Source organism: Mustela nivalis, assembly GCF_964662115.1.
Source record: "Mustela nivalis genome assembly, chromosome: 2".
Lineage (NCBI taxonomy): Eukaryota > Metazoa > Chordata > Mammalia > Carnivora > Mustelidae > Mustela > Mustela nivalis.
Genome location: NC_139021.1, coordinates 123,118,394 through 123,144,188, shown reverse-complemented (window position 1 = coordinate 123,144,188; position 25,795 = coordinate 123,118,394). Strand labels below are relative to the sequence as shown.

Here is a 25,795-nt window from a genome sequence, read left to right as displayed (position 1 = left end):
ACATATGAGGTCCGTTGTTCTACTCAAAATTGTTCTCTCTCTCTCGTACTACTGAGCACTTACTGAATTTGGGTGTCATAAAGACATGTGGAGGGTGATGCTACTTCAGGAAGAGGGATACCAAAAAATAATTGTCAGTGAGTGAATTAATAAAGAAATTTGACTTGTCTGTACATGGGTTAGAAAAGCCAGTAGTAGTATGTCTTTCTGTGTCTCAAATGATGGTGACTATGTTCAGATACAAAGGGTAGATCCCCATGGGTACTTTTGCAAATATACACACAGTCACATGTATATGTATGTACGTGTGTATACACATAAATATGCCAAGCATCAGGTTTGAAGAGTAGTGTCCATTCACTCTTTTTTTCAGAAACCCTCAAAACAGTGATGCCTCGGAAGAAGGGGGAGGTCAGGAAACTGTGGACCTTGGGTCAAATCCAACCTTGTTTTTGATTCACCTACAAGCTAGGAATGGTATTTACTTGTTTAAATGGTTGAAAACAATTCAAAAGAAGAGTAATCCTTGACAACACGTGAAAATTATTTGAAATTCCAGTTACGGTATCCATAAGTCAAGTTTTATTGGATCCTAGCCACATTCCTGTATTTACCTGTGGTCTCTGGCTGCTTTTGTGTTCCAATAGCAAAATTGAGTCACTACAACAGAGACCATCTGGCCCACAGAACCCAAAATATTTACAATCTGGCCTTTTATGAAAATGTTTGCCGACCCCTACCTTGGAAAATACAAAAATGAGTAGGAGGAAATCTTCCTGAACACACATCTCCTCATATTTGGAAAGATCTATCCTCTAACCTGCCCCCTTTTTTTAAAAAGAGAAATTGGAAAAGGATAAGAAAATTGGTTTCAACTTTGATCTTTCTAAAAAAGGCCTCATAACTTATTTTCTCCATACATATCACCCTATATCATAAACATAATATTTTCAATATCCAAGCTTCACTTTTTTTTTTTTTTTTGGTTTCTTACCTTTATTTTATTTATTTATTTTTTATTATAATTTTTTATTTTTTATAAACATATATTTTTATCCCCAGGGGTACAGGTCTGTGAATCACCAGGTTTACACACTTCACAGCACTCACCAAAGCACATACCCTCCCCAATGTCCATAATCCCACCCCCTTCTCCCAAACCCCCTCCCCCCAGCAACCCTCAGTTTGTTTTGTGAGATCAAGAGTCACTTATGGTTTGTCTCCCTCCCAATCCCATCTTGTTTCATTTATTCTTCTCCTACCCATTTAAGCCCCCATGTTGCATCACCACTTCCTCATATCAGGGAGATCATATGATAGTTGTCTTTCTCTGCTTGACTTATTTCGGTAAGCATGATACGCTCTAGTTCCATCCATGTTGTCGCAAATGGCAAGATTTCATTTCTTTTGATGGCTGCATAGTATTCCATTGTGTATATATACCACATCTTCTTGATCCATTCATCTGTTGATGGACATCTAAGTTCTTTCCATAGTCAAGCTTCACTTTTTAAAAAATTGAAGTACAGTTGGCATGACAATATTCTGTTAGCTTCAGGGGTGCAACATGGTCGCAGTCGCCCCTTGAACAACTCGGGTCTGAACTGCATGGGTCCACTCGCAGACTTTGGTAAACACAGTGCAGTACTGTAGATGTATTTTTCTTCCTTATGAGTTTCTTCACACTGTCTTTTCTCTAGCTTACTTCATTGTTAGATACAGTATATAATACCTGGACAAAATATGTGTTAATCCACTTTTAATGTTATTGGTAGGGCTTTTAGTCAATAGTAGGCTGTTTTTTTTTTTTTAAAGGTTTTATTTATTTATTTGACAGAGAGAAATTACAAGTACACTGAGAGGCAGGCAGAGAGAGAGAGAGAGAAGGAAGCAGGCTCCCTGCTGAGCAGAGAGCCCGATGTGGGACTCGATCCCAGGACCCTGAGATCATGACCTGAGCCGAAGGCAGTGGCTTAACCCGCTGAGCCACCCAGGTGCCCCAATAGTAGGCTGTTAGTAGTTAAGTTTGGAGGGAGCCAAAAGTTCTAGGTGGATTTTTCAACCGTGCAGGGGGTTGGCACCCCAACCCCCATGTTGTTCAAGGGTCAACCGTTATCTCCATTGCAAAGTTCTCCCCCCATAGGTCCAGTTACCATCTGTCACCATGCAGAATTATTACCATATTATTGATTATATTCCCTGTGCTACACTTTTTATCCCTGTGACTTATTTATTTTATAACTGGAAGTTTGTACCTCTTACTGCCCTTCACCTATTTTACCCATTCCCCTCCTTCTCCCCTGTGGGCATTCTCTGTATTTATGAATCTGTTTGTTTGTTTGTTCAGACCTTACTAACCCTTGTGATGATACCCTAACATGATATAATAAAGGACAGGAAAAAAGGTACAAAGTTGTGAAACATACAACAGGACGTTTTATTAGTCCAATTTATAAAGTGGCCTTCTGAAGCAACATGAGAGGGAAAATCTACCAAGACTTAGCAAGGTGTAGGACAGGTAGGAAGAAGACAAATCCTAAATGCACTTGGAGCCCCTGTGTAATGCCTTGTGTTTACATGTAACTGTTTTGTCTTCTGTGATGATCATATTTTTTCATAAACATTAGCTATTGAAACATACTCGTAAGAAGCAGATGCTGTTATTTCCATCTTACAAGAGGAAAAGGTTATAAACTTTACATGTAGCTCTTTCTACGGCAGTAAGTCAGTGCCAATTCCAAGAAAGTAAATATTTTTTTTTCTTTTTTTGTCAGGTAGAAATCTCTGCATGATTGATATGGTCCACAGTATGATAAATGATGGCGTGAGTTGTAGTGTGAATAGTTGACTGATTTCCTTGACAGCATCTGGCATAGTGCTTAGCTGTGACTATACTACCCTTGGCCATTGTATATGGCCTCATGAGTCAATGAAACATTTTCTAAAAGTAAAAACCTTTGCTTCCTCTTGTGTGCCACTCCATCCCTCATAGAGAGTGTTAGCAAATGATCATGGAGTAGGCCAGCAGATTCCTGAATTTTCAAATCCTATCTCTTTCATACCTTTGACCTTTAGTTTCCTCTTCAGAAAAATGTTTTGAAAGTAGACTTACTTTCCTTACATCTTGACCAGAACACACCCACGGTAGAAGCACACATCAGTCCATCATGGCGTCCTTATTGTAATTGTATTTTATCATCACATAGTCTGGGAGAGAGACTTTAGAATTCCTTACCCCCTTTTTTAGATGCTATTTATTTATTTGACAGAGATCACAAGTAGATAGAGAGGCAGACAGAGACAATGGGTGGGGGGGAAGCAGGCTCCCTGCCCAACAAAGAGCCCAATGTGGGGCTCAATCCCAGGACCCTGGGATCATGACCTGATCCGAAGGCAGAGGCTTTAATCCACTGAGCCACCTAGGTGTAAAATTCTTTTCCCTTTATTACGGGTATGGGAATCCTGAGGAAGGATAAGGGACTTCTCTAAGGTCTTACAACTCTATGTAGCAGAGTTTAGGGTGGGAGTTGTTTTGCCTTGCTTGCATTATCTTTCCTTTGGGTCACTTCAAATACGATTATGTATAAACATTAAATAACAATATCTAAAGAATTTCCTTTTCTAGAATGTTATGTTTGGCTACCAAATGAGATTTATCTCTGTAAGATGCCTGGGAAAACTTATTACAGAGTGGATTACATACTCCTTCAATCTTATTGGAATAGTTATTTAATTATAAGTTAATAAAAGGTGATAGAAGCTATGATTTTCCAGATGGTGTGGGGGATAAGCGATACGAGAGCATATCTGTTGTTTATCTTTAGGAGTCAATATATCTGAAGTGTACACAGTACTTGAGAAAGCATTCACATTTGCCATCAGCCACCACAGTCGGTGTCTTAGTTTAGAGCTTATTTGGGGGAATCACTGCCCTAATAGAGTGAAAGACTCATCTTTGTTGTCTCTTCACCATCATGATATGTTTTCCCTGGAGAGTCCAAGATGGAAAGAAGCAGAGCATGCGCAATTACTCCCCACCTAGTCACTTTGAATTTGGTCGCTCGGTTTTATTTTCTTCACAACACCTGTTGTTACTATCTGACATTCTCTGCTTCATGCATCTGCTTGCCTGTTGACCCTCCTGTCCCATACTCACAAGAGTAAAAGTTGCAGAGTTTTGGGCCTCCTCGGTCTTACTCTGCGTTGGTATCACCAGCTCCTGGACTGCAAAGGGAATCCCACACGACCTGCTCAGTGCAGTCGGCTATGTGTTGAGAGCGTGAGGGACCAAAGTGTGAAATTGTAAGTTCTGTCAACGGTGAAGAGAGATGTCGTGGCTGGCCAAGATAGCAGTCTTAGGAGAGCTGATCTCTGTGCTCTATTTTACACGCCCATCTCTGCTTTCACAACATCCATACGCGTGCTGGGATTGCTGGGTGACTTCTCTCTCTCTCTCATCGACTCCTTAAGAGCAGGAACCAGTCCCATTCACCTGTGTGTCCCAGGTGCTGAACACAGTGACCAACAGGTGAATGGGCGAGTCCATGAGTGCATGAATGGTTCTTTTAGCACAGGCACCTGGGAGCATACTACCTCTTTGTGCTTCACCTTTCCAAATGGAAAGTGTATTGACTGACTGTTGAGTGTCTTCTCTCGCTCGTTTGCAGAAGTATCCGCCTTTGGGAAGATCATGTCTGGCAAATTGGCTCTTTTTACTAGTATAAGCTCTTTATAGAGACAAACACTGTAGTGTGAGCCTCTCATATAATTTCAAATTCCTAATAGCCACATTAAAAGATCTTTTCAGAAAGTTAAATTTATTTTAAAGTATTTTATTAAATATATCCAAAATAGCTCCATTTCAACATGACTCAATGTATACAGTTATTACTGAGGAATTTTACATTGCTTTCTCTAGTATTTAGTCTTGCAATCCGGTGTTAGTTTATGTCTTAATTTGGGTGCTAAATTATTGGAAATACTTGATCTGTATTTTTCCAATAAAAGTTAAAGTTAGAAAAGCAGATTCCTATATCCAGATTGTTCCAAACACGCTGCAGTATGTATCTGAATTGAGTATGTTTTTAAATTTAAAACTCAGTTCTTCAAACATACTAGTCCTGCTTCACTTGCCACATACGGCTGGGGGCTACTCTGTGGACCCGCACAGATCACAAGCTCTTCTTCAGTATACCTTTCCTCCGCATCTCCCTTTATTTCCACACACCCACAACCTTCTGTCCCTTCAAGTCCTAGCATGTTGGGTTCGTGAGAGGGTGGGTTTGAAGTCCTTTGGTCCAGCCACCCCCTTCTGTATGAACAGGGGCCTCGAGAGGAAGTGACTTGTTCAGTACGCTTCATTTGCTCTGCCAGTCTTTGCCGGTCTACTCCTCCGGTCAGAGAGGGCGCAGGATGTGCCTGCGTGGGTCTTCCATGCAGAATGAGGGATCCCCTCCTCCCTGCCAGCCAATGTGGCTGTGGCGGAGACACCTGGGGAAGCCCGTCTCTACTGCTCGTGTGTGGTGGCAGAAGCAGCTGGCAGCCTGGGGCCAGCCGGCTCTGCAGCACTGAGGTCAAGCCATCGAACTGGCCGGACCATCTCCTCCAGGGATGACGGAGGGCAGATGGAGCATGGACACGGACAGGCCCGAGGCCAGCACTCACGGATGTGAAGATGCCACCCCACAGGGTGTGGGAAGGACCACCAGTCTTTCAGTGTGGTCCAGCAAGTCATTTCTTTTCTTTTCTTTTACTTTTTTTTTCTTTTTAATATTTTATTTATTTATTTGACAGAGATCACAAGTAGGCAGAGAGGCAGGCGGGGGCGGGGGAAGCAGGCTCCCTGCTGAGCAGAGAGCCTGATGTGGGGCACGATCCCAGGACCCTGAGATCATGACCTGAGCTGAAGGCAGAGGCTTAACCCACTGAGCCACCCAGGTGTCCCTCTTTTCTTTCTTTCTTTCTTTCTTTCTTTCTTTCTTTCTCTCTCTCTCTCTCTCTTTCTTTCACACTTCTTGTGTCTAATCTGAAAATGAAGACGAATCTGTGACTATGAGTTGAGAATTTTCCAGGGTGCTTTTTCTGTCACGTATAACCATTGACAGGTTTAGTGCTTGTTTTCTTTCTTGTTCCCCACGTTGTTCAGAACCTGCTCAAGGTCTCTTGACATCATCTTTATCTAGGATGCCAAAATTAATGAAATGACGATGGATCCATTTTTCTTTGTGAAGGAAAAATATTTTGACTCGTACGGTGAGCCTGCTCTACTTCTGAGAAGACGGAAGTGGAACACGAACAGCAGCACGAACAGTTTTCGTTCCATCAAAACACACACTTGGCTCATTCCCGAGAACTCGGGGTGGGTTTGGGAAGGTACAGCCTCCCCGGCAGGGGAGAACACTCTCTTCATTGGTTTTCTTTCTGTTTTCCGTCCTCCATTTTTCTTCACACTCCCCGTCTTCCCCTTCTCCACATCACCGTGTCACATTTTTTCCAAAGGGCTCTTTTACTGTAACTTCAAAATGACCAAGAGACAGTATCCTCTTCATAGAACTTGCGTACATTGTTCGTGTGTCCACCCAGCTCACCACTGTGGAGACATGAGATAGAATGACAACCAACCAGAGGGGTCAAGGTACTAATTGGCTGAAGTAATCGAGTTGATCTCAAAATCCTGGCAAGGTGTAAGGAACTTCACTTAAACTGTGAAGGAAAATCCCCCTCTCTGGCATCTCAAGCCTGTGACATCCTAATGAGTTGACTTGATGTTGTTTTCAGTGGGATTTCAGTTGGTCACAGAGTTTTGGTTCCCAGATTAGAAATTATTTAGGATCTAAACGTTATCCCCAGTGCCAAGCTAGAAAGTTTGAGTTTTACTTTTTTGTACTAGTTTTATGCTGTAATGCTCTGAATAAAATTTGTCACTTCTGATAAGAAATCAGGAATTATTTGGGGCAGAATCGTAAGGAGAGTTTTTGACATAAGTTCTGGTAACTAAGGTCCAAGCAAGGAAAAGGCCAGGACTCCTCCTTGCTGCAGGATGCTGGGTTTTCAGATTGCTCAGCCAAGCTGCCTTCTGCAGGAAGGGTAAGGGGACATAAAGCTGGGTGCTAGGATACCATGCCTTCAGTTCCTCCAAGTGGCTTGCTGTTCTTTGATTGACATAGTCCAAGAAGGATTTCTGCTAGTAAGTCTGAAAGATCACTTTTACTTTATTTTTGAAAGGATGCTTTAGGAATTCCTGTAGCTGGAGCTTTCATTAAACCAGAACAGATTCCCCTCCCCCTGCTTCCCTAGAGAGAAGTGTCTTAAGAATAGTCTTTCTTTAACTTTCAACAGCTTTGAAATTCCATGCCCAGGCTGTCCTCATCCTGTGTAAGTTCTGTCTAGTACATCCTCAAGGCCAATGTCAAGGAGTGGGACTGGAGAAGTTCCCCTGTATGTGAGTGGTAATTGATGCCACCGAACCCTGCATTTCCTTCCTGTTCTCAGACACTGGCCACCCTGCTCGGAGACACACTCTTATACCTGCTGTGCCCTCCATTTTCCTTGGAAGATTCATACTAATTCTGTAACCTTATAAAAGAGAGCAAACTCTTGAGACTTAAGCGGAAAAGTTTTATGAATCTTCATAGACTTCAGAGACTCAAGTTTTTAAAAATTATTTTCATGTTTCATTTTCAGCTCTTATAAATAGCTTGCTTTCTAGAATTATTGATAGAACTGTCAATTCAGGTTGGGAAGGGAAACACCTAGTATTTGTGGCTATCATGCTTAAATGCCTGTCAGGATGTAGGCTGCGCAGGGAGAAAAGAACTAAGACATAAGCAGTATAACAGTCAAAATCACAGAGCCACAGGGCTGCTTTCCTTGGTGGTATTGCTGTTTAAAGTTCTTCTGGCTTAGAAATGGAGGACAAAGGCCCACATGCTCTGTAAGAAAGAAAATCTAAACAAGCCTTAGACTTTATTTTGGATGGGTTAACAACTTACTGAGATACTCCAAAATCCAGCATAACACAAAATGTATGTTATGGCAACATTAAAGTTGTGATGGATTCTCAACTTCTGAGTAATTTGGGGGAAACAAAGAATGATTCTAGTTTTAAAAAACACCTGTGGCCTGTTTTCCTAATTTCCAACAATGCTTTAGCTGATAGAGATCAATGGGAAAGTATAGCTTTACAGCCCTAGCCAAAGAGGTTACTCTGATCAGGGATACTTAGAAATATATTTTAAAGTATCATTAGTGTCTATAAAGGAAGAAAAAAAAGGGTCCAGGAGCCGGTGGGAAATGAACCAGTTCTGTAACTGGCTGTTCTCTTCAACTTGCTGAAAATAAGGAAAGGAAATTGTATGAATTTTCCTCAAAAGTACAAGGTGTTTTATATAAGGAGAGACTATACAAAAGTTCTAAATAAAAATTAGAACTTTTGTATAGTCTCTCCTTTGTATAGTCTCTCCCACCTATTCCTATTACAATAAAAAAAATTATTCTGGTAGAAAAACCACTTATTTTTATTACTAAGATCCAACTGTGATTTATCACTTTTGGATCTGAGTCTCATTTCATTCCCCTCCTTCATTTTCTCCTCTGTTTTGTCAGCTGATGGATTGGTAGGCAAGGGAGAACCTTTCCAGACGTCTTTCTTCCTGGAGATGGTTTGTGTGGGGAAGCAGCCCATGAACATCAGTGCACGCAGTAGGCCCCCAGCGCACGCAGTAGGCCTCTGGGAATGGTTTGACCCACATGATTTTCAAATCGGTCACCGGGAGTCACAGGGAGAGGAGTGTGAAATCCACTCGCAGCAGGTCCAGAAAGCCATGCGCCTACCATCTTTCTCTTCCCATTGCCTATCACCGCCCACCAGAGGGTGAAGAAGCCCCCTACAGGGGGGATGGGGAGGAAGATCTTTGATCTCCAAGTCTGAAATGTAGTGAGTGGCTGTTGTTTGCAGGAGCGCTCACACTGGAGGTTTTTTTGTTTGTTTTTGTTTTTTTAAGATTTTATTTATTTATTTGAGAGAGAGAGTGAGAGAGCATGAAAGGGGAGAAGGTCATAGGGAGAAGCAGACTCCTCATGGAGCTGGGAGCCCGATGCGGGACTCAATCCTGGGTCTCCGGGATTGAAGGTTCTTTATTAAGCAGTCGAACAACAGCTCCGGAGAACGCCAGCCGGCTCTTCAAGCGGCACCTTTGGTCTTCTTGCTCCAGCTCTCATGCGTGTTAGCCCTCAGCCCTGCAAAGCCAAAAGGACTGATCTCTAAAGTTACAGACTTCTTGAGTTGGAAGAAGCACACGGCTTCATGGTATTGAAAGCAAACATACTAAGTCTTTCCAGTGGACCATTATCTCCATCCGCACTGCCCCCCATTCCAACCCCCACCAACCCCGCTCATTTTCCTGGTGCATTTAGGGTTTCCTACAAGGGCTCAAGTGTTTTAGGTCCATCCAGTGTACCATTCAATTCAGCCATTTCTTGCTAAACCCATGTGAATCCCCTGTGTGTATACATGATTCCTGACTTAGGCCATTTCTTCTGGGGTATGTCCTGGCAGAAGCCACCCCAGCAGGCCCAGAGAGTAACTGCTGCTTCACTTCTCCATCATGAATATTCAGAGGCTGCAGTCAGCAGGGACTCAGGTGGCAAAAATAGTAAGGTGATTGAAGCAAACCCTAACGTGAAGCCAGATTTCCATGTCAGTGTCTCCGAAACCCTGATCTCTGCCCAGATTGCCCATCCTCCGACCCGTGGACCACATGAGAGGAGAGTCCTGGGGAACTCCTCTGAATCGGGCATCTGTTCCATACACCAACATGCTCACGTCTTTCTGTATGATGTGTTGTAATCAGCGTGTTGTTTTTAAAAGACAACAGGCCCTTCTGTAGTCCTCTCCCACAAAATGCATTTAAGCCCATAGTTCAGCATAAAGGACGCACTGTTGAGACCAGCAATGCATGCATTGTTTTCCCCTGTAATGTGGTCAGGATCTCCATTCGAAATGTAGTGCATTTTGTGAAATCTTATTTTATGTGTTTTGTCCCCATCAGCAGTTAAAACTCAAGTAGGAACGGCTCCATTCTATTACGGGTTAAATTGTGCTCGTTGCAGAACTAGTGGTGATGTATAAATTGCAGCTCTGTCTTTTTTTCGAAGGATTCTAAAATAGGTTTTCAGAATTAGTACTGGATTTTCGCTCCTGCATGTGTGGTGACTCTGGATTTTTTCCCTTCAGAGAAGCATCCTTTGCAGCATTCCCCCTTCCGAGGAATCACTTAGACACTTCCAGCTGGTGGCAGGGGACACAGCCATAATACAGCTTCCTCTGTCCCAGCTGTCTTTCTCACTACGATAAATGCATTACGATGGCCGCACTCTCGTGTAAAGGTTCAGGTGCAGGAAGGTGGAGGATGAAGTCTGGGAACCGTCTTTGGGGTTTTTAAAAGCTTCAGCTTCTACAGCATCTTTTGCATTTTGCATGTCTTCCTGCTTCTGGTCAAAGGTTTCTCTCCAGTGATTGGAATGCTGCCGTAAGCCTGGCTAAAGGTGCCCGAGGAGGAGATCACCTTCTAAGAGGAAGCCCTGCGTGCTTGAGAAGCTCTTTTTAAATGCATTATGGCTCATGCAGCTTCCCAGTTAAAGAAAAACAGGGATTTAGAAATCAATGCTGAAGAAGAGACTGAGAAAAAAAGGAAACACCGCAAACGGTCCCGGGATCGGAAGAAAAAGGTAGTGGTCTTTGCCAGAGCATCTATCTTGCCTGGCATCTTTTTGTTTTAATCTCCTCCTGGCGTCTGTTGGAGGCATGAAGGGCTGTTTTCACGTGCTATGTAGGGGATAAATTGGGAACAGATGATGAAGCCCACCGGTGGACCCCGGCCGCAGGACAGGCGAGGCAGGGGGAAGGCTGCATGCCGGGTGGGGGTGATTGCAGGGCTGATGCGGAAGGTGCGCCTCCTCTCCTCGCAGGGGCTGGGGCACGCCGACATGACACAGAAAGGTGTTGCCAGGGAGTTAAAAGTACTTTCTTCCTGGCCCCGTCAAGGTTAAACGGACTTCGGGGACGTGAGTTTGAGGGAGAGGCTGGAGAGCCGGTTTTTGGACTTGTTAGAGGTCTTGCTCCTGGAAAGGGAGCTTTTTGTGCGAGAACTACTGTCACTTGTGTGCGTTTCGCGGGCAGATCTGTGACCTTAAAGACGGAGCAGAAAAGTCATTTCCTGCTTCTCTTCCCCTCACCCCTTTCTTTCCTCTTGCCTCTTATTTTTGTAAGGTGCTGCTAGTTAGCTTGTGCAATGGAAATAAGCTGCCAGAAATAACTTTCTTTTGTTACGTGAAGCTAAAATCACTGAGGTTTGTTTTTCTCGGCTGGGGGAGAGACATCATCCTGAATGCAGGAATTCCCTTGGCCCAGCGGAGACTTGAAGCCTTCCTCACTGATTGCTTCTGATTAAAGCTTAGGCATTGATCATCCCCAGCTGATATTCTAAGGTGGTGGTGGTGGGGAGGAGGAGGAATATTCTAGGTCAGTGGTGTTTTATTACCACCTGAGAGTACTTACTGAGTGTTTAGTGGCTGTGCCCTTAAATATGACTCCTAGGTACCCTGTGGGGATTGAGGGCCCAAATCACTTTCCCTCCATGGCAATTAATAAAAACTGACTAAAACTCTGTGATCTGAATACGAAAGTCGGGTCATAAAGCATTTTTATGTCTCTTTGTGAGAATTCCCAAGGGAAAGATAATCTTAATTCGCTCTGAGCAGTGATGCGTGTGCCTTGTAAATGACACGCAGATTTCATCCACATGTGCCTCTCCTCAGGGGTGATGGGGTATATTTTTGGTGCCTTTGCCGTTTTCTTCAGGGTTAGGATCTGGAAAAAGAGCCTCTCTGCCTTTTGTTACCTGGCAGATTTGACGAGATCGGGTTTGGAGGGCTACAGTTGCTTTGCTGCAAGGTGGTAAATATAGAACATTCCCCCTTCAATATTCTTGTAAATAAACTTCTTGACTGCATTTTTACAAAAGTACAGACTCAGAGTGCATGTTTCAAAGCCTTGCACAGCAGAGTTATGGAATTGCCATATTTGGCTAGGTTCTGGTCTAATTGTACCGTGCCAGGTTGTCTGTGGGTAGGTCACTGTTGAGTGCCCCCTCTCCACACATCTTTGCCCACTCCCACAGTGGTAAACTGGCTTTTAAGAACCATGGGGGAAGGTAGATGTGTTTGTATAAAGATACAACGTCACCGTTGCCTTTCCTACTCTGGAAGCGTTGTTGGCTGAACCAGCCTTATGCAGCACAGTTTCCTGTGGTGATGACAGGCCTGCTGCCTTGGGGCCTGGGCCCCTGTTTGACTTGGAAGCAAAATCGGGAAGGAGTGAGGCAAAGGGAGCTTCTGGACTCGATGAGCTGAAGCAAATGCTTTGTGGACCAAAGTGCTTTGTTATGAGTACAACAGTCTGTCCAGTGTAAATCTCTTAGCAACCAGAAGGGAACGTGGAGAAATATCAATATCGCTATGTCAATGTGTAAGCAGATTTAAATGTTTTGTTCTCAGGACAGTCACAGAGTTGATCCGGAAAGTGGCTCGGGGATAACACTTTCATTGCTGTTGCACTACTAGATTCGTGACATAGTACGATATGTATATTCCCTCTCAAAGATACATGTATTTCAGGAGATTTAAATATTCCCAGTCTAGTGATTTCAGGGACTACTTTCAAAATATAAAGTCAAGATCACGTGACTTTGAAGACATAATCTAGATTCTTTTTTCTGTTGTAGAGCATATCTACCACTTACTCTCTATAAAGTGAATTGTTTTGACTTGCGCTTTCCTTTTTCTTTTTGTTCCTAAAGATCCGTGGGTTACTTTGCTCCGTATTATAGGTCCCATGTCGATTGGAAAAGCTGCTTTTATATACTTTGCAGGTTATTATGGGATTCATTGCTCTCGCTCATATGTAGAATATCCTGTAGGACCTTTTAATTACATCAAAGTAATAGTGAGTAGTCTCCTAAAATCACAAAATAAGAAAGCTTAAGAAAAACGTAAAGAATATCTAATTTGTAAAATAAGGAATTTGGTTCATGGTACCCATGCAGTTCAGGTCTGAGCAAGCTCAGGGTGAACCTTTCCTGATTCTCTCCATATGATGTGACATCACACAGTATGGGACATTATTAAGTATTATAATCAAATCATAATACGTGCATAAAATCAACACTGCATTCACATTTCATCAGTTTTTTTTTTTTTTAAACCCACCTTTGGTCTGTTAAGAATGTTGATAGCCATGAATAAGTGATTACCAATCAAAAAAATAGAAAACTTCTAGGAATTTATAATGCCTTGTATTTTAATAAGGATGTGTTTTATTCTTGCTGTAACAAGTTTATTGTCAAGAAAAAGATCTTTCTGTTGTTAAAGGATACACACCTGCATGGATGAACCCTTAATCTTTTTATCACTGGTTTTTCTGACTTAAAGCAAAAAAAAAAAATAATGATAATAATAATCCTAAAATCTTTTCATGAGTATTTTGTTTAAAAGTTGCTTTTTATTACATTACGAATCTTCCTGATGCAGACTTTCCCATTGCTCTTTCCTGATAGATTTTCCCCTTCCCTCTCTTCTTCTCCTGATGGGCTGCTAAGGCTGGCCATGAGTAGCTGTCCTGCCTAAGGTAGATGTAGATGGAGGGTCTTTGGGTGTGTTCATATAGGCTCCATGCCCTGGCTGAGCAAGTTGCAGAGAGGAACTCTTTATATCCCTTGCACTGAGCAAGGTCCTGACCCATGGGTAGTGGTCAGAAGGTGACCTAAGCTACTACCATGGGTTAATGAGGGCTAGTCACAAATGCTCTCAGGCCCACACTTTCCTTATTGCCTCTGATGGGGAATTACCTACGTATTTTGCCTTCTCTCCGTGTAAACTGTAAAATACATTTCAGTATTGTAGGGTATTATGAGAATTGACCTTAACTTATTCAATAGTTTTCTTAATGTTCACCAGTATGCTTGTATATATTTATACACTCTACGGCAAAACAAATAACTTTAAGGTGATCTAAGGAAATGTACACTAAAAAAGGAAACATTCGTATATGTATCACTGACATAGGATAATATATATTATATTATCCTATATATATATTATCCTATATATATCCTATATAGGGATATAGTGACAGTTAATTTTATGATTAATATCTTTTCTAATTATTGATGTCAGACTCCTACAGCTACTCAGTGGTAGAACAGAAATGAATATTCATTGCTTCATTTTTGGATTCATGCAGTTGGTCAGCAGACGTTTATTGCGTGACTTCTGTGGGTCTGGCATGGCATCCGGTGGTGGAGGCAAAGCTAAAGGAGCCAGAGAGGCAACAGTCTAGTAACTCTCTGTAGAGAGAAGAGAAAGATCCGAGCACCATTAATCCCCCTACGTAACACATGGAAAGGGAGCCACAGGAGCCCACAGGAAGACTCCCAGTTTAACCCAAATGGGCTCAGAGAAGGTTCTTGGAGAAGCTGAACCTTGGAGGAGGAGTGAGCAAGATAGGCAAGCAGGAGTCCCATGCCCAAAGTGGTGGAAGTAAGAGGGAACATTGGAGTGTGTGAGAAAAAACATAAATAAGGAGCAAAGAGGACAGGCGTGTTCAGCAGAAAAGGTAGCTGGAAAAGCAGCCCAAAGCCAGGTCCTGAAGACTTTGTCTGGGGCTGGAAATCACCCTCTCGAAGGAGAGGGACTCGAACCAACTTGAACGGTGGTGGTAGGCAGGGAAACCAACAGCTGCATGATCTAGAACCATCCCTCCGGTGGCTGTGCTGCAGACAGCCGGCGGGCTGGCCGTCCGGAAGTGCTGGTGGTGATTCAGGAGTGAGAGAGGCTGAGGGGCTGAACCAGGGCAGAGACTGTGACAGTGGAGAGGGGGTGTTGCATCCAAGAGATATTTAGGGGAAGACTCAACAGAACTTGGCAGTGGACTGGACGTAGGATGTGAGAGGGAGAGATCGGATTCTAGCGTAACTGCCAAGTTCCTGGCTTGAAGCGGAAGATGAATAATTAAATTTCCTGGATCCATGTCTTTTCTCCCAGGACATTTGTTGACCACTAAAAATGTACCAGGTAGGATTTTAAATTGCTTTGTAGGTGGAGGCTCACTTAATCTTTACACAACCCTACAAAGAAAGTATTTTTATCATCCCCATTTTACAAATGAGGAAACTGAGGCGTGAGCCCATGAAGATGTTCCTGTACTGCTTAGTGGTACATTTAAGATTCCAGCATGGAACATCTAACTCTAGCTCGTGCTCTAACCTACAACACAAAACAGCATATGTAATTAATATTTTCACAGCTGTGTATCAAAATGGACTTGATTCAGAGAATCTTCTAAGCGATCAGCTACTTCCTAGACACTGGGAACCTCAAATAACCAGCATTATATCTCTAACTAACCCACTGCAGTATGAGCAGGGTGTCTGGTTTTCTTCTCCTCTGTTAATAGGCTTTTTAGAAAGATTTATTTATTTGAGAGATGGGGAGGGGAGAGCACGAACAGGGGAAGGGGCACAGGAAGAGGGGAAGAGAGAGAATGTCCAGAAGACACCCTGCTGAGCATAGAGCCTGACATGGAGCTCAGTCCCACGACCCATGACCGTGCAATCACGACCTGAGCCAAAATCAAGAGTCAGTTGCTTGACCGACAGAGCTACCCAGGTGCCCCCCATCTCTGCAGTAGATTTTAGTGTTTTATCTGAATAATTTCTTTTTTAAATTTTGAAAATAAATGGACAATCACCAACACCAGGACTTCGCATCCTCAAAGACATGTTGCTATAGTCTCGTGGTGTCTTAGGTGCTTACTGTGTACCCAGTGATGTGCGGTGTGAGTGCTATGGATTGTTCTACTATTTTTTCCTCACAGCTTCTTTATGAGACTTCTTTATGAGACATCCCCATTTTTTAAATAGCTAAATGAAGACTTAAAGAGAATAAAGAACTTGCCTGTGGTCATATGGCTCATACCTGTTGGGTCTACACTTAATCTTGGGTCATAGGCCTCATTTGGAATATGTATTTAACCACTGGGTTTATTGTTTTGTTTTTTATAAGATTTTATTTATTTATTTGAAAGAGAGAGACACAGTGAGAGAGAGGACACAGAAGAGGGAATGGGAGAGGGAGAAGCAGAGCAGGGAGCCTGATGTGGGGCTCAATCCCAGGCCCCCGTGATCATGACCTGAGCCAAAGACAGACATATAACGACTGAGCTGCCCAGGTGCCCCACCACTGGGTTTATTGTAATAAAAATCTGGTGGTCTCTTTTAGGATTGAAACAATGTAGAGATTTGAGAACGAATTTCAGGAGACATAAACAATTGAGTATTACTTCTTGCTATAGATGCTTGGTGCTTCCTGACACTTACAGACCTTCTCAATGCCTAGTTTCCTATGCAGCTATGGCACCCATGATGCCAGGCAGGGGGAGGTTTGGGACTAAAGTGACTGGACTTTTGAGGGAGAGGATTGTGTGGACCTGTATTAGATAAAGGGAGCCTACTCTGTTTCCTGCTTTGCTGAGTATGTGGACTCCAGATGTGTACAGAGTCTAATTTGTCTGTCAGCATCCTTGATATTCTGCACTATAATCATGAGCTCCCATGAGACTGTGAGCCCCTTGAGGGCAGAGGTGGCATCATATCATCTACTACCAAACTGGGGCTTGTGGAGTAGGTAGTGGATGGGAGGGAGGTGGACAGATGAGAGGTGGTATCACGCAGTGACTAAGAGCATGGACTGTAGAGTAAGAGTGTCTGAGTTCAGGTGCTAGGACTGGTAGCTAGTCTGACCTTGGGGAAGTTATTTAACCTTTCAGTTCCCCAGTCTTTTCACCTGCAAAATGAATATAAAAATAGTCCATACTTCTGTCACAGGGTTGCAATGAGAGTTCAGTGAATTAGGATTAGAATGGTGCTTGGCCGAAGCAAGGGCCATATAGTTGTAGTTGTTGCTTTTGTTATTGATTCTCATAAGGAACAGAAGAGTAAATGGACTGTTTCCAACCCGAGCCTTTAGAGATTGTGCCAAGTCATTTCACTGAAACCAGGCAGGTCAGCTCCCTAGGAGCACAAGCAGCTGCTGCCCCATCTCCATGCTTCCTCCATGTGGAAGAGGATGGATGGAACTCATAGAAAAGTTGTAAGCCTTTGTCCTTTCACATTCCGTGACATTTAGGAATAAGGAAACAATTGAATAAAACGTGTCTGCTGATTGGTTCTCTATTCCTATCATGATACATTTTTTAATTCTCAAAGTCCTATTTTCATTAAAAAAAAACTTAACCTTTCTTGTTCTTGATCAATTACCATTATAATCAGTGCAAGATCATGTTAGTCTAAATTATACATTTATTAATGTCTGAATATGTTATTTAAGATGTTGTTAGTTTCATCAGCAACATTCTGTAGCTATTGAACTGTTTCTTCATACTCTTCAGGTTCGTGGTCTTTTCTGTCTCTTGATTTGCCTTTGACAAGGTGATAGAGTCCTGTGTGTATGTGTGTTCTGTTGAAACTCAATATGGAAAAAGGTTTGTTTTCAATAGGTATGCTTGTGGATAAAGAGGATTTGGTAGTGCTTTATAATTTTTGTAGTTATATTATTAGAAAAAAAATTCATCAACCATAACACATTTTACCAGTATCTATTCATTTAATAAAAATGTACTGTATACCTACATTGTGCCTGTCACCCTGCTGGGGACTGGTAATATAAAGGACCTGTAGGCCCATCTAAATACTCTTTTTTTTTTTTGATATTTTATTTTTTTATTTAAGAGAGAAAGAGAGCATGAGAGGGAGGAAGGGGAAAGGGTGGGAAAGAAGCAGTCTCTCAGCAGGGAGCCTGACGGGGGGGGGGGGGGGGGGGTCCCAGGACCTTGGGACCATGACCTGGGGACCATGACCTGAGCCGAAGGCAGATGCTTAACCAACTAAGCCACCCAGGCACCCCTACCTGCTTTTTTTTTTTTTTTTCTTTTTAAGTATTTTATTTATTTACTTGACAGAGCACAAGTATGCAGAGAGGCAGGCAGAGGGGGGGGGGGAGCAGGCTCCCTGCTGAGCAGAGAGCCTGATGTGGGGCTCAGTCCCAGGACCCCAAGATCACGACCTGAGCCAAAGGCAGAGGCTCAACCCACTGAGCCACCCAGGCGCCCCTAACATATATTATTTGCCCCAGTGGTACAAGTCTGGAATAATCAATCTTACACACTTCACAGCACTCACCATAGCACATACCCTCCCCGATGTTCGTAACCCAGCCACACTATCCCTCCCCCCTGCCCCTGGCAACCCTCAGTTTCTTTGGTGAGATTAAGAGTCTCTTATGGTTTGTCTCCCTCCTGCTCTTTTATATTCTGCTTGAACTACACGACGCAGGTAGGGATGAAGGACTAGAGGAAAATAAAGTAGATTTTGGGAGGGCTGGGTTATGCTAACACTATGCCAGAGTGTTATCCACATATTTAGAGGCTTTAGCCTGAGCTGAAGTTTGCTATGTAACTTGCCATGGTCACAGAAATAACTGGTCTTGGAATCAAGCTCTGCATGGTTCTAAGTCCTTGCTTGGTCTATCAGAACCTTTGTAGGATAGATTTTTTTAAAGCAAAGTTCTTACTAATACACATCTGCGGTGCATTCTTATGTGGGGACAAGAATAATCACTGTGGGAATGTTAAAAGTTATTTAGTAGCTGAAATTTATAAATTATTTATCTTTCACTACAAAATGTATATATTGTCTAAATCATTACACTTAAATTAGTGTGCATTTGAATTAGTACTTATTTATTTTAAAGATTGTATTTATTTATTTAAGAGAGATAGATACAGTGAGAGACAGATCAGGAGCAGAGGGGAAGGGTAAAGGGGGAAGCAGGCTTCCTGTTGAGCAAGGAGCCCGACACGGGGCCAGATCCCAGGACCCTGAGCTGAAGTCAGACATTCAACTGACTTCAACTGACTGAGCCACCCAGGTGCCCCAAATTAGTGTGCATTTAAAATAGAGGAATCCAGTCATTGAAACAAAGAATTGTTCACTTCTATCTGTCAATTGATGAATACGTTAAACTTTGACTCATGATGTCTAAATACTATGTCACACTGTCAGTTGTATAATCCAAATAGTATCCTAATGAAAATACTTGCATGGGGCACCTGGGTGGCTCAGTGGGTTGGGGCCTCTGCCTTCAGCTTGGGTCATGATCCCGGGGTCCTGGGATCAAGCCCCGTGTCGGGCTCTTTGCTCGGTGAGGAACCTGCTTCCCTTCCTCTCTCTCCCTCTGCCTGCTTCTCTAACTACTTGTGATCTCTGTCTGTCAAATAAAAAAAAAAAAAAAAAGAAAAGAAAATACTTGCATAGAAAGGTAACATTTGAAAACAAGGAGTCTGCTGTAGTTTTACCCAGGCTGTGGTGTTTCTAGTTTGTCTAAGTTAAAAGAGGAAGAATCGAAAGCAAATTAATAGAAACGAACCCAGACCTTTTACATAGAGTTCAGATTTTTTCTGGTGCTTATCCCCTTCATTGAAGATTATGCTGTCCTGGACCCAAAGTGGGATCATGAAAAAGAACAGCCCATTATTGTCAAATCTAGGAGCTGCCTGTAAAATGTATAGATTTCAATTTAGATTTAGTTGGGTCCAGTAAATTATTTCTCAGTTATAGGTGGCTTTCTACAAATTAGGATCATATCACCAGTTCTGTCTGAATTTACATGAAGCTCATTAGAATGGATAGAGACTAACATTCTTACATCCCAGCTCCATAGCTTGCCCTTTGGCAGAATGAAAGCCAACCAGTACCGTCACCATGGGAGAGGAGGGGTATGTGGACTGTGTGGAAAAGAATGGGAACAGAGAATGTGTCCATAGAGGGTTGGAAGTAAGTCCAATTGGAAGCCAGTGACACTAAAATGTTCATAAGCTATATGCATGTATCCCCTAAAACTTTGTAGTTTCAATACTACCAACAGCATTATTTTATCGTAGTGAAGTACGGTTTTCTAAGAGGCCTATGCAATTGAAGAGGGTAGGAAAATACGGTAAATTTTGTTAAGTAGAGGATTAAAAACAATAGAGCAGTTAAGCAATAAGGAGAAAGTTGTGGGGAGGGGTAAGGGTTACAAGCCACAGTGATGGAAAGAATGAGCTTTGGGCCTCGGTAAGAATTCGTATCACAGGGGAACCTGGGTGGCTCAGTGGGTTAAAGCCTCTGCCTTCAGCTCAGGTCATGATCTCAGGGTCCTGGGATCGAGCCCCGCATCGGGCTCTCCACTCAGCGGGGAGCCTGCTTCCCCCTTTCTCTCTGCCTGCCTCTCTGCCTGCCTCTCTGCCTACTTGGGATCTCTCTCTCTGTGTCAAATAAGTAAATAAAATCTTAAAAAAAAAAAAAGAAAGAATTCGTATCACAGGTGCCACTCATTAGCTCTGTGGCCTTGAACTAAATTTCTTTGTGTTTCAGTTTCCACATTGTTCAAACCAGGATGTTAGTCCTTTACTTGTGTACATACTGTAAAGAGTAGAAATGCTGTAAAGGCGTTTTGCCAGGTTCCTGGCATAAAGGGAGAAGTTAGCAAGGGCTTCCAACCTCCCTTCCGTGGAGCAGGGGCTCTCCCATGTCAACCGGTGACCGGAGCCAAGAAGCAAATGGACGAGCTGAGTAAATGAGGGAATGCTCTCAAGGACTTTTATACCTAGCAAGCACTCAGGAAAGTAGTTGATGGATGAAATTTTACTAATAAACTGGTATCCTCAAAAAGTCATTTGAGCCTGGCAGTTCAGTTCTTTGCAGACTTTTTTTTTTTTTTTTTTTTTTACAGCCCTCAGGGAGTTAAATCTGTCATTTTGAGAAATCCTTCCAAAGACTCACATGTTAAATACATTTTTCCATTCATTAACACTATTATTAATTAGCTTCTCTCAGTTCAGTGCTAGGCTAGGTAGATATTAGAGAAAGCTTAAGAATCATACGTACAGATAGAGGAAGTATCAGATGAATTCTTTGAACAAACGAACATTATTTTGCAGACTTGAGCATAAATGTTGAAATATTTAGAGGGAGGAAAAGTATTTGACAGGGGCTGAATGAAAGCAATTTTCCCTGGGTAGTTTATGTATTTATTGAAACAAAAACATTAGCTATGCAATACGTCTATAAGATCTCTACACTTCAATACCAATCAGCTCTTCACCCCCACTAGCTACTGTGGCCCCCAGAGGCACAGTTTCAGGGTCTTTGGGGACCTAGGGAAGAGTGAATGATCTGGCCAATGTGGAATTATCACTGTATGTACCTGGTTTCAGATGCCAGAGCGTTCTGTGGAATGTCTTCCTTCCCAGTGCACCCCCTTCTCTCTCCATCTCGCAGACTGCCACTTCTGACGGCCTCGGCAGTTTGCAATCAAACACAGCATGTTAGCCTGCCCTGGACCAAATCGGCCCGTGTCGGTAACTGCCACTTAGAATTACCAGTGTGTTCAGACACCTCTCTTCACCCTAAGCCGAAGAGAAAAAACGGAACCTGAAACCTGGACATCTCTCATTAGACATTTTTGTGGTAGACTCTCAGCGATTTTTCACTTTTCAGAGCAGGGCAGTACAGAGCGATACCTAACAGCAGAAGTATATGGAGAGGAGTTTACCTTTTCTTTTCTTTCTTTTATTGAGCTGTAAATTATTGAGGAACTAGAATGGGCCAGGCACTCTCTGGAATGATTTCAGGAGATTATGACTCTGCTTCCTTTTCCTTTTCTTTCTTTCTTTCTCTCTCTCTCTCTTTTTTTTTTTTTTTTTTTAAAGATTTTACCCATCCATTTGACAGAGAGAGATCACAAGCAGGCAGAGAGGCAGGCAGAGAGAGAGAGGAGGAAGCAGGCTCCCATGGAGCAGAGCCTGACGTGGGGCTGGATCCCAAGACCCTGGGATCTTGACCTGAGCCGAAGGCAGAGGCTTTAACCCACTGAGCCACCCAGGCGCCTCTCTGCTTCATTTTCATGCATGCGTGGTATTATCCTAGTTCTCTGGATTACGGAAGGCCCATTCTTGAACATTTCAGCAAGCCCAAAGTTGCATGGTTAGTAAGAGTAAATCTGGCGTTCAGACCCAGGTAGGTCTGATTCTCCCATCCTTGTGCTTATTACTTACTCACCTCTCACCACCCCCCCCCATTCCCTATCAGATGTGGATCACTTCCAACACACCACTGAGAGCACCATTTTCCCAGAACACTGGGCTCCATGAGATGACTTTTTCCTGGACCATGAGATGCTAGCCCCCCGCCCCAAAGAAAAGGACACAGTGGGGGGGGATAATTATGGATAAATAATTTGATTTTCACGTCATACATTTACTTGAAACGCAGCCTACCTCAACAGAATCATAGTTATATTAATGGTAAAATAAATGTGAATACAGTTCATTCCCAAAATGTTTGTATTTTTTGAAGGTAAACGGCGAAATCATTTTGTGTTGGCTGATGTTGTGGTTTTTGAAATGAGTATATTCCCAGTGTGTTGTGTTTCATGCTTACTGTTTTTATAAGATAGCTGTTGAAGAAGCTGGTTTTAAAGAACTCACTCAGGGACTCAAAGCAGACTTACTTTCAGAGGCTAAATTAGAATTAAAAAATAATTTGTAGAATGGTAAGAAGTTAGCCCTAACATTAAAAAAGCAAACAAACACACAGAAACCCTTCTTGAGCTGGTGGCACTGACAAATGTTGGAAGTGAGTCACTGTGGGCACTGCCAGGTTCTCAGCGAGGGGAGCAAAGACCTCTGTGGCCTTCCAAGTGATACTCTTTCTTTTTCTATTTCCTTGACAGGAAGGGCAATGAGTAAAAAGCTCAAATTTGGGAACGGGAGTAGGCAAAAATTGAAATCTCAAAAAAATGGATTGATTATTTGAAAAAGATGACTTTAGGCTTTACTAGCACACTTGAGTTTGAATCAATAGGGACCCTAATTGCAAAGTTAGGCTCCATTTACAGTAAAATAATTGGCAGGTGCGAAAGGCTGTTCTCTCGGTTAATACTTTGTGAGCCTCTGAGTTAGATGGCTTTATTCTCCTTTTCTAGATGAGCAGATTGAGACTTTGAAACCAAATTTAACAGTAACCGTGAACAGACAGAGGCCGAATTGGAACCCCCTTCCCCCTTTCACTATTCTGTTTATAGATTATTCACTGTTCATGTCAGATTCTTACATTTGGAGAAAGCTTTTACTTACATTTTTCATTATTTTCTAATCAGTATTTAAATCATTTCTATGCTTCCCCATTACCAGTGTTATTGTTCATTTGTTTTATGTGACAAATATTAGATACGAAGTGCTTTTTAAGTAATGATGCATGACTTCAACCTGTATTTTTATCTTCAGATGTTAATTGGGACCTTAAATATTACTGCAAAGCACATAGCAATTTTGAATCAGGTAGAAACATCATAATTGACCTCAGTACTGTGGATTTACCATTGTTTAGGGAAGCAGCTGTTGTCAAAGCCATAATCATGAACAATGCATTTTGTTTTCTGTTAGTCCCCAAAATGCCCAGTCTCGTCATTCCTAGCACATTCTTATGACCTAGCTGTTTAGGGGTGAATGAGAGAGAATGTGCCAGAAGGTTCTGAGGTCACCAAATCCTCACACCATCCTCTGTTCCCCTCTGCCTCTTCTGTAAAGATGTGCTGTCCCTCTGTGCAGTGGTTGGTCACTGCAACCTGATTCAGTTAACATAATGAGTGTATTTACTTAGCTCTGTCAACACTCAAAATACGTTCGCCTGCCTTGAAATAAGAAGATAATCATATTGATGTTGAAAAATGCTGGAGGCTGTAAATTTTTTCCTTTGAAGAATGGCCATTGTTAAGGATCCCTGCTTCACTCTACCTCTTCAGCGGGAATCATTCTTCGCCATCTAAAAATAAATGGTTTTGTTGTACACATTCGTTCTAGCCACATTTATTCCAAAGAGAATTAATATATTAATACCGGTGATCCAGGCATATGAATCTCACACATTCACTCGTCTTCATTAGTGTGGAATTAACGAGCCTGGTAGTCCTCCCCAATTCTAGTCAAAAGGTTTGGAATGTACCGCATCTCCGCTGATATTAGGTGCTTGAGGGGGACCACGGATACATCAAAACGGGTATTTTCCCTGCCGCCTGTGTTGTGACCGGGCTAACAGGAGTCTGGTCTTCCGCAGATGCTCAGCGTGCTTAATTTAAGGCAGTCTCACTTCTTCCCACTCCGCCGTGTGTGGATCCAGTTCCTGGGCTTTGTCAGAGCTCTCCACTGGAAAGCTTGTCTCCACTGGTTGGTTGTAACTTGATTTTACATAACATGTTTCAGTGGATTTTCTATGGGATCAGATTAAAATAATTACATAGCCACCCATTTGGCATCTGATAGGCATTATCTTTTTGTTTTCTGGTGGATTAGTTAGGGTTTTGTTTGCAGTGTCGGGAAGGGAGAGTGTTCTTAGGTGCATTTGGCATTCTCGGCTTTGACCTGCTTTCCTCGAGCTGCTTTGCAGCTTTAGCAGGACCTAAATTATTAATGCGATCTGCGCTGTATCTGCATATACGGCTTAATCCAGCCTTTTTTCTTTTTTTAAAGTGCTGCTGGGGATCTCTGAAATTATAGGAAAATTGATTTTTGAAGGGTGCGTGGAATGAGGAATGGGCCTGGGTGTGAGCCCTGGAGTCGTGGAGGCTTGGGTTTGAGTCTCCTCACTGTCCCTTCTTTACTGCGTGGTCTTCAGTCGGTTACTTAACCTCTCTGAGCCTCTGTGCCCTCATCCACAATAACACCCAAGTGCAAAGAGATGTTGTGAAGACAAAATTAAATTGAACATGAAGTGCCTGGCACAGGGCAGTGATTCAACGAATGTTAATTCCTCCCACTTCCCTGCTCTTTATACCACAGACCCATTAAAAACCTTACAAAATTATATTTACTGACATAAACATAATATTCAAATTATATTGTTTCATGGGAAAAATGAGGAAGAAATGAGTTTATTTTATGCTGAGTTTATTTAGGGAGAGTTGTCAGTTAAAATGAGGAAAGTAAATTCACTGAAGGTCATTCCAAGCAGTGTGAAAAGTAAATAAATGCATGTGTGTATGTGGAGAAAAAGACATATTTATGTAAAATACAATATTAAGAATTATACATACATGTGCATATGTATGTATGTGTGTATGTATATATTGGATATATTCCAAATATTTATTATTTGTATATATTCTACATAAGGTGGCTAAATCCAAAGCCAAATTGTGATTACTTTCTAATTAGAAAGAAATGGGGTTTCTGGAGAGAACAGTGAATGTGGTGGCGGGTGTAAGAACACTTGGGTTCTGGGCAGGTGCGAAGGCTTAGCCAGGATGGCTCAGTGTGGCTCCTGCTCCTTCCGCAGCAGCGCCCGCCTCCAATGCAGGTGTCTCCGCAGCTTTTCTACACTGAGTGAGAAGCCAGTCCTTTTCCCCCTGGGTACACCTTAATGGATTTACCTCTGTGTTAAAGGTCTCCCTCTGGCAGCTGCTCGTTGGCTCCCAGAGTGAACTCTACTTGGAGGAAGCTAGTCAGCGAAAATTCTGTTTCGGCGGCTCTCAGAGAGGGCTTCAGAGACCGTCTGTGACACGTGTTTCCTCGCGACGATTGCACAGAAGTAGACAAAACGTGGGCAGATAGGTGTGCTTGCTAAATATTACCGTCCAATCAGAGAAG

The 25,795-nt window shown here is 42.5% G+C and overlaps 1 protein-coding gene across 1 annotated transcript in view; it reads left to right on the top strand.

Annotated features, from left to right (window-relative positions):
• Positions 1-10,102: 10,102 nt before the first annotated feature.
• ANK3 (ankyrin 3) overlaps positions 10,103-25,795 on the top strand; it is a 335,126-nt gene continuing 319,433 nt past the window's right edge. The window contains 1 exon segment of the mRNA XM_082721630.1: positions 10,103-10,728. Within this exon segment, the coding sequence (XP_082577756.1) occupies positions 10,615-10,728 (114 nt within the window). The 5' untranslated portion in view covers positions 10,103-10,614.